This window comes from Phaenicophaeus curvirostris, chromosome 9, assembly GCF_032191515.1.
Source record: "Phaenicophaeus curvirostris isolate KB17595 chromosome 9, BPBGC_Pcur_1.0, whole genome shotgun sequence".
NCBI lineage: Eukaryota > Metazoa > Chordata > Aves > Cuculiformes > Cuculidae > Phaenicophaeus > Phaenicophaeus curvirostris.
In genome coordinates, this window is record NC_091400.1 from 4,411,705 (window position 1) to 4,423,790 (window position 12,086).

General features: G+C 43.2%; 1 protein-coding gene across 1 annotated transcript in view; it reads left to right on the forward strand.

Moving 5' to 3' along the window:
- The first annotated feature begins 499 nt into the window (after positions 1–499).
- Positions 500–12,086, forward strand: part of REEP3 (receptor accessory protein 3) — a 37,517-nt gene continuing 25,930 nt past the window's right edge. The window contains exon 1 of the mRNA XM_069863211.1: positions 500–531. Coding sequence (XP_069719312.1) covers positions 500–531 — 32 coding nt within the window. The remainder of the gene's footprint in view (positions 532–12,086) is intronic.

Here is a 12,086-nt window from a genome sequence, read left to right on the forward strand (position 1 = left end):
CATCTTGGCAACGGTCAAATGAACCTGATGAACGGTCAAATCTCTTGCTAATTTGGGGCTGTGGCTCCAGCTCCACCTGCCCTTGCACTCGAGGCAGGGAAAGGCTGCGAGCAGGAGACACCTCGGCACCGATCACCCTGTGCGTTCCTCATAGAATCACCAGGTTGGAAAAGACCCACTGGATCTTCGAGTCCAACCATTCTCATCAATCACTAACCCATGTCCCTCAGCGCCTCGCCCACCCGGCCCTTAAACCCCTCCAGGGAAGGGGACTCAACCCCCTCCCAGGGCGGCCTGTTCCAGTGCCCAGTGACCCTTTCTGTGCAATTTTTCTTCCTAAGCGCTGCTTGAAGGGGACCCTGCCCTCAGACTGACAACAGGCCGAAATATCAACAAACACCCCGGCCCAGGCGGCCCCGACCCACCCCCCCCACCCCCCCCACCTCCCCCCGGCGGCGGCGCCTGCGCCTGCGCTGCTCGGGGCGGGGCGGCGGCCGCGATGGTGTCCGGGATGATCTCGCGGGCTGTCGTGTGAGTGCGGGGCGGCCGCGAAGCCCCTCTCGTACCCCCTTCCCTCCTTCCTCTCTCCTCCTTCCCCCCTTTTAAATCCTCTTCCCCCGCTTTTAACTCCCCTTTTCCCCTACCTTCCCCCACCTTTCCCCTTCTCTCCTCCTTTCTTCTTCCCCTTTCTTCTCTCCCTCTCCTCCTTTCCTCTCCCCCCTCTCCTCCTTTCCTCTCCCCCTTTCCTCTCCCCCCTCTCCTCCTTTCCTCTCCTCCCTCTTCCCCTTTCCTCCCCCCTTCCCTCCCCTTTTCCCCCTTCCTCCACCTTTCCCCTGTTTCTCCCCCTGTTTCTCCCCCTGTTTCTCCCCCTGTTTCTCCCCCTGTTTCTCCCCCTGTTTCTCCCCCTGTTTCTCCCCCTGTTTCTCCCCCTGTTTCTCCCCCTGTTTCTCCCCCTGTTTCTCCCCCTGTTTCTCCCCCTGTTTCTCCCCCTGTTTCTCCCCGTGTTTCTCCCCCTGTTTCTCCCCCCTTCCCTCCCCCTTTTTCTCCCCCCTTCCCTCTCCCTTTTTCTCCCCCCACCTTTTCCCCCTCCTTCCTCCTTATTCCCCCTCCTTCTTCCCCACCTCGTCCCCCCACTTTTTTTCCCCTCCCTGCCCCCCCCCCCCCCCCCCCCCGGTGAGCCCTGCCTGTAGGAATTCAGTCGCCTGACAGGGGTGAGGATGGGGGTGTCTCTGCCCTGGCAGCCCCTGAGCTGGGGGTGTCCTGGTCGCTGTGCTCCTGGGGGGCCCAGATTGCACATGTGGCGTGTGGCTGTTGAGCCAAGATGCTCTGGACACGGGTGCCTGTCACAAACACCTTTTGAGCATTGCTTGTGCACTGATCCAGAGTAACCCATAAAATCTGTTTGGTGACTGTTTTCCTTTTTAAGTTGTGGAAGGGCTAGGAAGGCGCCTGGCAGAGTGATGCGGGGTCTGTGGTGAGCATAGGTCGTCAGCTGACGGATAGACCGGTGTGTTATTGTGTCCTGGTTTTTGTGAAGCTGAGTTTTTGGCAACCAAAGGCGTAAACTTTCTTAGGTGAAAAGTATCCTCGTAGGTGTTGTCCAAGTTCTGTTTGAGAAAAGTAAACTCCAGTACAACCTCTGGTCTTTTTCTCAGGCATTGTACTGTTCCTCCCTGAAACTGATGGGTTATTTTGCTCATTTGAATAGTATTCTGTAATAAATGTTGAGTAATATTTGAGCAGCTGAGTCTTCCTCCTGCTCCCTGCTGAGCAGCTCTGTCACTGTGGAGGCCCTGGTGCTTATTGGGTTGCTTGAGCTGAGATTTGCTGTGTGTGACTTTTTGCCAGGCAAATTAAGTGAATCTGCTCACAAAGCAGTTCCACAAATACTTGAATTAGTGTAAATTATGTAGCAGGACTGTATGACCCAAAACAGAGCGTAATGGGATTTCCCTGTTTTGTTGGTGACAGGCATTTCCCTCAAGCTGGCTGGTGTTTTCATCTGGGAACTTTTCTTTCTTGTCAGGAAACCTTTTTGTACTGCCAGGTACATTTTCCTACTGGAATCTGGTCACCAAGATAAGTAGCAGTCCTCCCTCTCCCTATCACTTGTCAGATAATTGATGCTTGTGAAGTAGAGCATCGTGTTCTAGGATTGGCAGAGGACAACATTGGTTTGGAAAAGACAGGATGTGGGAAGAGTTGCTGTTCCTTGGCTCTGTCAGTGTGGTCTTCCCATGGACAATATGCAGCAGCAGAAGGAAGAGGCACACGCTTACTTTCTGAACATCAAATGTAGCTGCTGAACCTGTTTCTGCTTTATTATGTAAAAGCACCAACCAGAGAATTGTTATTATGACAACAACCCAGACTGTGTTGGTTATAAGGGTGGTATCAGTGGTGCCCAGCACTTCAGTTTCTGATGACCAGATTCTTGTGAAGTCAGTTGTTTTTTCCAAGGAATGAACTGCTAAGGGTTCTATTTGCATTTTGAAGATTAAGTCCTCTGTGGGCCTAACCAAGAGTGCAGAGAATGAAGAGAGTAGCTACTGCTACCCACAGATTTATTGCAAGAGCCAATAAAGGACAGCATATTGTGCAGCTCTATGCAGTTGGGTTTCCTGGCTGCTGTCGGTCACTCATTTGTGTGCCCTAATTACTTTTGCTAAAAAAGGGGAGTCCTTAATATTATTTATAAATCCTCTTCACCTTCTTATGTCCTTGTTTCCCAGCTGTGGGACTTAACTAGTTCTCCCAGGTTCAGCTTTCCAGGAAGGAAGAAGTGCTCAGTGAGAGATTGGACAGCTTCAAGTCTATTGTTTAACTTTGCTTAATAGAGCAAAATTCATATGGAAAAGGAAGGTGGGAAGTAGCACAGAAGTCAATGTGGTGTGTCATTAAAGGTCTTAATTTCAGTGGTCTCGAGACTCTCCTTATCCTCTTTTCTCAATGTCCACTACGCTGTCATTCTCTATTTGATCTGTTTTCTTTCCTGGTTTCTTTCCAGACATACCTGTTCCAGTTGACTCGTGTGTTACGAGTTCAGAAGGCGTATGCTACCTTTTCCTGAAACCCCATAAGAAAGATGGAAATATTTTTAACCACCGTATAGTTGCTAAGACCTGAGGTTCTCTCTTACTTACGCGGTGCTTTAATTTTGGTGTGGTGAAAAGCTATGGGTAAATGAAAGCTATGGGTATCCCACACTGTCGGAGCAAGTCCAGGAAGCTCTGTGTTGTGTTTGGGCAGCCGTAAGGAATACCTGTTGTCTTGGCTGGTGACTGGAAGGGGCAACAGTTGTTTAGCTGCAGCAGAATTCTCCTCTTCTGACTGACCTATTTTTCAGGGCCAAAAGAGCAGCAAAATATTAATTTGTAGGTGTGTCACACTGCCCTCTGCTGACTTCTGACGTGTTCCAACACGCGTGTCCCCTGCGGACTGACTTCTAATTCAGTTTGAGACTTTGCAATTTGGGGTTAATCAGCTCCACAAAAATAGTTTGGTTAAAGCTTTACGGAAGTAGCGAATGGAGCTAGTAGAGAATTAGAATTTTTAATTGCGCGTGAATTGTCTCGGAGAGTGATGCACAGGAAACGGGGAGTGGTTCCAATTCACTGCTCCCCATAATAATCTTTGGCAAAACTTAGTTTTAATGAAATCTTTTTCCTTTGGTCTATAAATGCTATTATGCTTAGGCATCTGAACGTGTGAAATACTTTGTACTAATTGCATGTCTGCTTCTTTCTGTCAAGAAGCAGAAGACTTGAAACACGTAATTATAACTTCTTTTAATTTTAGACTTTTGTGTCTATGGGGAGCTGCTGTAGTAAGTATAGGTAGTTATTGATTCTAAAATACACTGGCTATTGCAACAGTTTCCTGAATGATTACTGCAGAGTTTGTTTTTTTGGTTTTTTTTTTTCACTTCTACAACCAACAAGAAGATAATTTTCTGAGACCCCAAAAGAAATAACTTCTTTAAGCGGTATGCTTAGTCAAGTTCTTGGTCTTTGATGGTTAGAATAGCTTTTTAAATTTGTGGCTGCCCCTCTTGTTAGCTTCTAATACAGCCTGTGCTTGACTTTTAGTCTTCTTTGATTGCTCATTCTTCTCATTTGTGAGGTCTGAGCAAGTGTGTACACATCAGTTGCTGAGACAGTGTATTTACTATTAAACATGCTGAGTACTTGTCAGTCACAGCCTGGTATGGATGAGATCAGACTATCCCCTTGTGCCAAGCAGAGATGTGAAGCATCCGAAATACAAAGTAGATGGCCATTTTGTTCTTGCAATCTGTTAAAGCAGACTGTCTGCTGTAATCTGTTAACTTTTTTTCCCCTCCATGCTTAAAAATGAAAGTTCCCCCATCTGTGTTGCTTTCCAACACTCTCTCCACCGTCATGTTCAAGTACATGGTTTGTTTTCAGTAAAGTTGGTCAGCAGTCATGACTGTTGGAAGGGAGAGCTGTAGTGGTCTCCAGGAGGATGGGTTTGTCTTGGGTAGTAGTAGTTGCTTTTATGTCTGTTTGTACTTACAATGCCTGCCTTCTCCACCCCCATGGTAGAGCCTTGCAAGGATGAAATATTTACAAGTAAAAGATTCAAGCACTCCTTGGTTCTGATACTGGGTTATAACCGTAACTACATTAAACTGGACAAAGCCTGTTTGGGCACACAGCTGGTGACCTGAAGGTATATAGTGGTAGTAGTCTCTTCCAACTTTTGTTACTTTACAGATTGGAGCTGTTTCTTTTATGGTAGGTCCCAAGGCATTCTCTTATTCCACTTTTAATATTGTTGTTGTTCCACATTTCCAGACATCCAGCTGCTTCTAGAATTACTAGACAGCTGAGAATGGGTGGCTGGAGCCATTTATTGGGCTATGGTCAGGAATATCTGCCTTAGTGTGGTGGTGATGCTTTATGTAACTGTGTATACTTCGTTTGTAAACCTGCATTTTGTCTTGCTTTTGGAATACAAATATTTTTATTAAAACCAACAGGTACAAAAATATTTACCCTCTTGTTTGCTAATCAAGATGTCGCCAAACGTGTTGTCTGGAAACAACCATGATTCATCAGATGGAATTAAGTAATGATACCACCACATGCGGTGTGGAAGGAATAGCTATATACAACCTAATCGCCAAGTCAGAAGGGCCATTTGTGGGAGAGTTTCTTCCACTGTTTGCAGCCTGCTCTTCTCCTGGCATCTGAAGTATGGAGGTTGTTGAGTTCTGTTGGATGCCGAATGCCTTCCGGTATCCTTCCAGTTTAAAGGCCTATAAATTGGTGCTGCACCTGTGGGGAAATGGAGTTGCTGTCATAGAGTGAGCAACTCAGATGAAGACGTGCTGAAATGTCTGTCTCACCCTAGGACTGCAAAGATTGAGTCACCCTGTATCAGTTATCCTTCACACTTCATGCTGTGCCTAAACAGATCTCACTGACCTGTTGCTGAGAGGAGCCATCCTGCCCTTCACCCTCCCCTCGTTCTCTGCTTGCCACACGGTCCAAAACTTGTGTGGCCACAGGGTACCTCAGGTTGCTTTGTCAACCCAAAGGGAAACTAAGATGTTTGAAAGAGGTTAATCTTATGTTGGTTGCAGCAAACTGCACCAGCTCACGCTGCTGTCGTGTAGCTGCTAGGTAAGTGCTGTGTTGAGAATGAAAAGCTGCAGGACAGAACCCACGTTGTTTTTGGCATCAGTGTATTGCCAGACTGGTTAAAGCGTACTCCGAAACTACATTCTTCACTTGCATGCAGCTGTTTATTCTTTCTTGTAGTCAAACTAGTTCCAGTAATAACGGCACAGCTGCTCTAATCAAACAAGGTGCCAGAATTTTTTAAAGGGTCTTAAATTTTATAGGTTGAAAGCTGTAAGCATATGTAAGTCTAGGGATTAAGTGTATTGTCTATGTGAAAGTTTAAAGTCATTTACATAATTGAGCACTGAAATCATCAGAGCACTTCTCTCCGATAGTTCAGCTTCTCAGGCAATCCTGATATGTAGAGCAAAAAGCATCTGCTTGCTGAATTTGGCTTTTAATGCCTATGCTGTAAGTTAGCACGATGCAAAATCACTAGCTCTGACAATTGGTTAGAAATTAGTGTCCCCACTGCCTGCCTGGCATACCTTTCCTTAAATCAATCTTTGCTACGCAGTCTAGCTGCTTTTTTCGCTCCCGTGTTTATGGCTTTGTGTAGACGCAGAGCATGCGTGCATGTTCACAGCCTATAGCAGACGGGTGGAATAAAGCTTGCTCCAAACAGATGGAGCACAACCAGAGGCGAACTGTGGAGTCTGATGTTCTTACTTAATGATCTTGGCATGTGCTCTGTTACAAAACGTGCCGAAATCAGCATCTGTGTCCTACGCGTTGCAGATAAAGAAATACCGTGAACTGCGTGGTCTGGCACAAAAAGACGTTTCTAATTAAGACAAACAACCTCCACTCTTGCATGTTCCACAAAACAATGTCTGCTTTGACTGAGCTTATTTTAGGCTCTTGAGCATTTCTGCAACCTAGATGGATTGTTTTTCCTGGTTGTTTTGTAGGTAGAGCCAATTCCTGATAGACTCATATATGGCTGAGGAAGATTCCAGGCCAAATTCTGGTACCTTAAAAAAAATTAGTTGCCCTGGCTCAATAATTCTAACCATTGATAGGCAGTTATTAGGAAAATATATGTAAAAATGTCTGGTGAAGAACCCTGTTCTGGTGCTTCATGCGAAAAGAAGCTTTCTCTAAGTTTTTTGATCCTTTTTATTCTGCTTTTTGAAATGTTGGAATTTCAAAACCTGTACTATTATGTGAAAATATTAGGTTTTTAGAGTGGAAAATATTACAGCTGAAAACAATGCAACCTCTCTGTTGTGAGTCTTTTAGATTTTAAAGACTTGCCTAACTAGACTGTATCAATTTACTACTGGACAAATGAAGTGATGTGTATAGGAGTCTGGATAGGAAAGATTATTGCAGTCGTTTTGCTGACCTGTCTGCTTGTAAACATGACTGGTCTTGGTGGCACTGAATGAGTCTGAGAGATGCTTCTGGATATAGGGGGAACTAAAACGCCCCATAGTAGCTAACTCTCTATTGGGCCTTTAATCAGCCATCGCTGTTACTGTGCACTTTGGTTTGTCACTGGCAAAATGATAGGGCGTTACTTCTGTTTCTGTTGTTTTATAGCTAATCTGCAAGCACTGATGTGGAAGTGGGTTTAACTACATTAATATGTTCCTTGTGTTTATCTTGAAATATTGCTTACATATCCTGAAGACGGTTGGACCTTGCATTTGATGATGGAAACTTAAGTGCAGTTTCTGATGTAGGCAAGGGGCTTGGAACTAGATGATCTTTAAGGTCCCTTCCAACCCAAACTATTCTATGATTCTTTGAAAAGCAATTTAAATTCAAGGATTCACAAAGCAGATTTATTTTTCTCCAGCGAGAGCTCTGACATAATGCTTTACTTTCTTCTGCTAATAAAGCTGTTGGAACTTGCAGTGCTCAAAGGAGAAAAATCAGCAAACAGTTTGTGCTTGGGCCTTCCTACCACTCTCTGATTTTGTTATTTCTGCCCCCCACCCTGTTTTGTGATTGAATTTCCTCATTGATCAAAACTGTGGAAAGGAGTGTAAGGAAAATAGTCACTAGCTTGGAGATACATTAATAAGTTTTGACAGTATAGTAACTCTACCTTAAACTGTAATGTTAAAAAAAAGTTAATTCTTTGGCTTTGTGCTTTTATTATTCACTTTTGTCTGCTAATCTTTTTTCCAAAACTGAGGCTTTGTTCTAGAACACATGGTTTCCCTTATGTCCAAAAGCATACCTAATGTTACTCAGTTGAAGTGTATTTACTATTAGACTGCTTTAGAAGCCAGAGGCGAGGCTGACCTATTCACATACGGGTCCAGAAGAGGCTACAAAGATGATCCGAGGGCTGGAGCACCTCTGGGACTTTTTACAAGGGCAGGTAGCGAAAGGATGAGGGAGAATGGCTTTAAATTGGAGGGGGGAAGATTTAGATAAGTCATTAGGAAGAAATTCTTCACAATGAGGGTGGTGAGGTACTGGCACAGGTTGCCCAGGGAAGCTGTGGCTGCCCCATCCCTGGAGGTGTTCAAGGCCAGGTTGGATGGAACCTTGAGCTGCTGGGTCTGGTGGGAGGTGTTGGGAGGGGATTTGGAACTAGGTGTTCATTAAGGTCCTCTCCAACCCAAACCATTCTATGATTCTATGATTTTTCAGCAGAAAACAGCTTAAAGTTTACTTTGAAGAAAATCCATCCACAGAAACATGAAGTACATGTTTTAAATGACTGCTTTGGCAGTGGCTAGTTTGTGGTAGATGCAATGTAAGCAGTGTTTGTTTTACTGTTCTATGTATAGGTCTTTGAGTGGTATTTTTTCTTGAATAAAAGTTAACCTTGAATGCTTGAGATAATACAAATGCAAATTCCATTTTAAGAGGGTAATGTTAATCGGGCAAATTACCTTTCATCTGCACTTGGCAAATGACCTTTCTGAAAAGGCACACTTGTATTTCCTCTGTATCCTCTGGCTTCTCAACCTGTTTATGTATTACCAATCAAGCATATTTCTGTTAACAGAATTCTCCTCTCAAACCAAACCTTTGGTTAATTAGCATCATGTGCCTTATCTGTTTTTAAGAACAAAACTTACCCCTCAAACTACTTTGTGTCTCTAAAGAAAAAACAATAAATGATTTGGGTTTAGAATGGAGGAAATGAAGGTATCTTTTAGCATGCTATTTTTGGTGTTAAGGTTAAGTTACTAATACAACTATACAAATAGGTTTGGTAGAGATTCTGCATGTTATTGGTTTCTGACTTGGTGTCTAACAGCGTATTCACAGAGTTCTCTTAAGTGCCTGTTAGAATTCAGATGCGCATATGCTTTGGAAGGACAAGTCTAGATGTTATCTCAACAGTCTCTGCCAAATACAAATTTCATAGAAGTCTCTTCCTGTGTACAACGGGGGATTTTCATTTTTGAATGCCCGAAGAAGCCTCAGAAATACTTTTCTGAGTTATAGAGTAACAGAATTGTTTGGAAATCGGGGACCTTAAGGCAAAAATTGAGATGTAAATAACTTCTGGTGGTCCAAAGCAAAAATCGCAGCTGCATGGTGAAGAGGTAACAGGCTATTTTTTACTTCAGGAGGGGATGTTGTGTGGTTGTGCTTTTTTCTTTGCTCAAATTCTTGTCTTTTTGTGGAATTTTCTTGGGAGAGGCAGGACCTTGAGGCTGGTGTGTGACAACACCCTTGGGTTCTAAGATGTGTAACGATTAAGTAGGAGCTTTCTATGGATTTGGGTTATGAACTTCACTTTTATCTCTAAAATCAGCCAGCAAGATTCATATTCCAGAGTGTTGCATATAGCATTGTTGGACACTCTTTTCTCATTTAAAAAAAATGCAACCCATCTGATGAATGTATGGTTACATGCAGTGTGGTTTGTTGTTCACTTAAAAATGGCCCAAAAATAAAATGTGGTTTTCTTTGGAAACAAGCAGAAACAATTCTTGGTTGAGACCTCTCCCATTTTAAATGTTAGTTTTCTATAGCCAGTTGTTATGACGTTGGTGGTGCTCCAAAATGTTGAGAGAAGATACTCTTGGAGCAGCCAGCAGTGGTGCGATTGTGGCTTTTAACTTGTGAGGTTCTCCAGAGTCTCTAGCAGACTAATGTAAGGTGAAAAAACAACGCTGAAAAGGTTAAGAATCCAAGTGGAAACAGATTTTTTGATTAACTATATGGCATTCTGAGGTATTGGATGGAATAACTTGTTGGGGAGGCACTTGCAAAACAGCAAATCGTCCACTCAAAATGAAGATTGATTCCAACTAAAATTAGTGCTCTGGCAAAGTAAACCACAAGTTCAGATGGAAGTCAGGAATGTTACTACACAGCTGTTGTAAGAAACCTGAAAAGAAGTAATGAGATTTCAACAGCTGGAACGCCTGGTGTCTTCGTATCTTTAGCCAGCCTGGTATTTCTCAGGTCCTTGTCATGGTGGTTGCTGTTCTTCAGCTCTGCTAGCTTACTGCTTCTGCTCCGATTTTGTAGTAGGTAAAAGATCATAATCTTATGCAAATCTGTTCTTTCCCAGTGACTTCAGTGGGACTGGGATCTATGAGATCTCCAACAGCTGAAGCTTTACAATTGTTAAACGTGTTCAAAAGTGTGCAGGACTTGGCAGTACAGAGATGATAGTATTTGCTTTATTCTTTTATGCTAGCTTTGGCTCTCCAGACATCCATCTGTCTCTGCTGGTTGCAAAACTTACTGTGGCACGGAGCAGAGAAACCTCTTAAAAGAAGCGGCCACTGACTTTGCATGAATTGGTTGAAGTTATTGTAATGAACAATTTTTTCATTGTACCGGTTAGGTTATAATAGAAAGTGTTTGCAAGGTCTCTCCTGGATTCATGTAAAGTATCCTTGATATGAAGGACTTGATAGTCTTATACAGAAATTAAGACCTAATTAAAGAACTGTAGGAGTTCCCAAAATTATTTTGAAGACGCTAGACCCGAAGCTAAGATTAGTAAGTAGGTAAATAAGAGAGCTGGCCATATTTTACTTCATTTTATCAAAGCCAAGAAACTAACGATCAAATGCATATGTAACCTTAAACCTCATGACGAAATGAAAGACTTAATTCTCGAATTTGTAATGCTTATGTTAATCTTCAGCACTACATCTGCATTAAATGAGTTATGTCTTTTAGGAGCTCATCAGAAGTATCCTAAATTAAGAGGATCACGTTGCTCATGGAAACTGTTTGTGTAGGCTGCAGAACCTCTGAGAGTAGTAAGTGTAAAGAACTTCTTCAAGCACTAGGAAGCTCATGTGTTTCTCCATCAATCACCTTTATTGGAAGTTTGGAGAAGAGAATACTTTGAGAATACCTTATTGTGGCCTTTCAATACTTAAAGGGAGGCTTATAAGAAAGATGGGGGAAACTTTTTAGCAGGGCATGTAGCAATAGGACAAGGGGTAATGGTTTTAAACTAAAAGATGGGAAGTTTAGACAAGATATTGGGAAGAATTTTTTTTTGCTGAGGATGGTGAAACACTGGCACAGGTTGCCAGTGAGAGGTAGTTGGTGCCCCATCCCTGGAAACAGTCAATGCCAGGTTGGATGGGGCTCTGAGGAACCCGATCCAGTTGAAGGTGTCCCTGCTCAGTGCAGGGGTATTGGACTAGATGACCTTCATGGTCCCTTCCAATCCAAACTATGCTATGCTTCTATGATTATGTGAACTCTTGTAAAGCATAATCAGCTAAAATAGAGTTGGCAGTTTCTTTGACCAGCCATGCAGGCACCAGATTTCATCTTTAAACTTAAAACATAATTGTGGTCTTAACTATGTTCTTGCTCACCTGTTCCATGGAGTAAGCTTATTCATGAAGGTGCTAAATAATATTAGAAAATATCTGCTGATAAGTAGAGTTGGCTTGACCTTTGTTTAAAAAATGAAAAATAACAAATTAGTCAGTTGGTCTCTTCTTGCTGACATCATTAATCCAGCTATCTGTTCTTGCTGATCTTAAAAGAAAAGCGCAATTCAGTACAAGGACACATCCTTTTCTTTGAACAAAGCCAAGCCAGGTTCTCTTTAGAGCTGTGTGAGAAGTAGGTGCAGTTGTTGGCTGGCTCTAAATGTTGGGTTGTGTTCCTGTCTGATGCTGCAAGCAGCTGCTGTGAGGCCACAAATACTTTGCTTCCAGTGGTAAGCAGTCAGCAGCAGGTGAAGTCAGGGACTATTTAAGGTAGATTTGAAGGAAGGTCATTTATTTGAGATTTAAATAAGTGTGAGCAACTTTGGAAATGAATACTTCTCTGGCAGGAATGAAATCCTGCTGTTGAGCTTGAGAGAAGTTCTAGGGGAAAGATTTAATTTCTCTAATAAGGGTTAGTCTGTATCGAAGGCCTCCAGTGTCTGGGCTTTGTCAGGTGGAAGTGTCATTGATGCATTTTGTCTCAGTCCCGCGGTGTGGGTGTTGGAAGCGATGAGCTCACCTGGTGAGTGTTGTGCACACGTGGCAG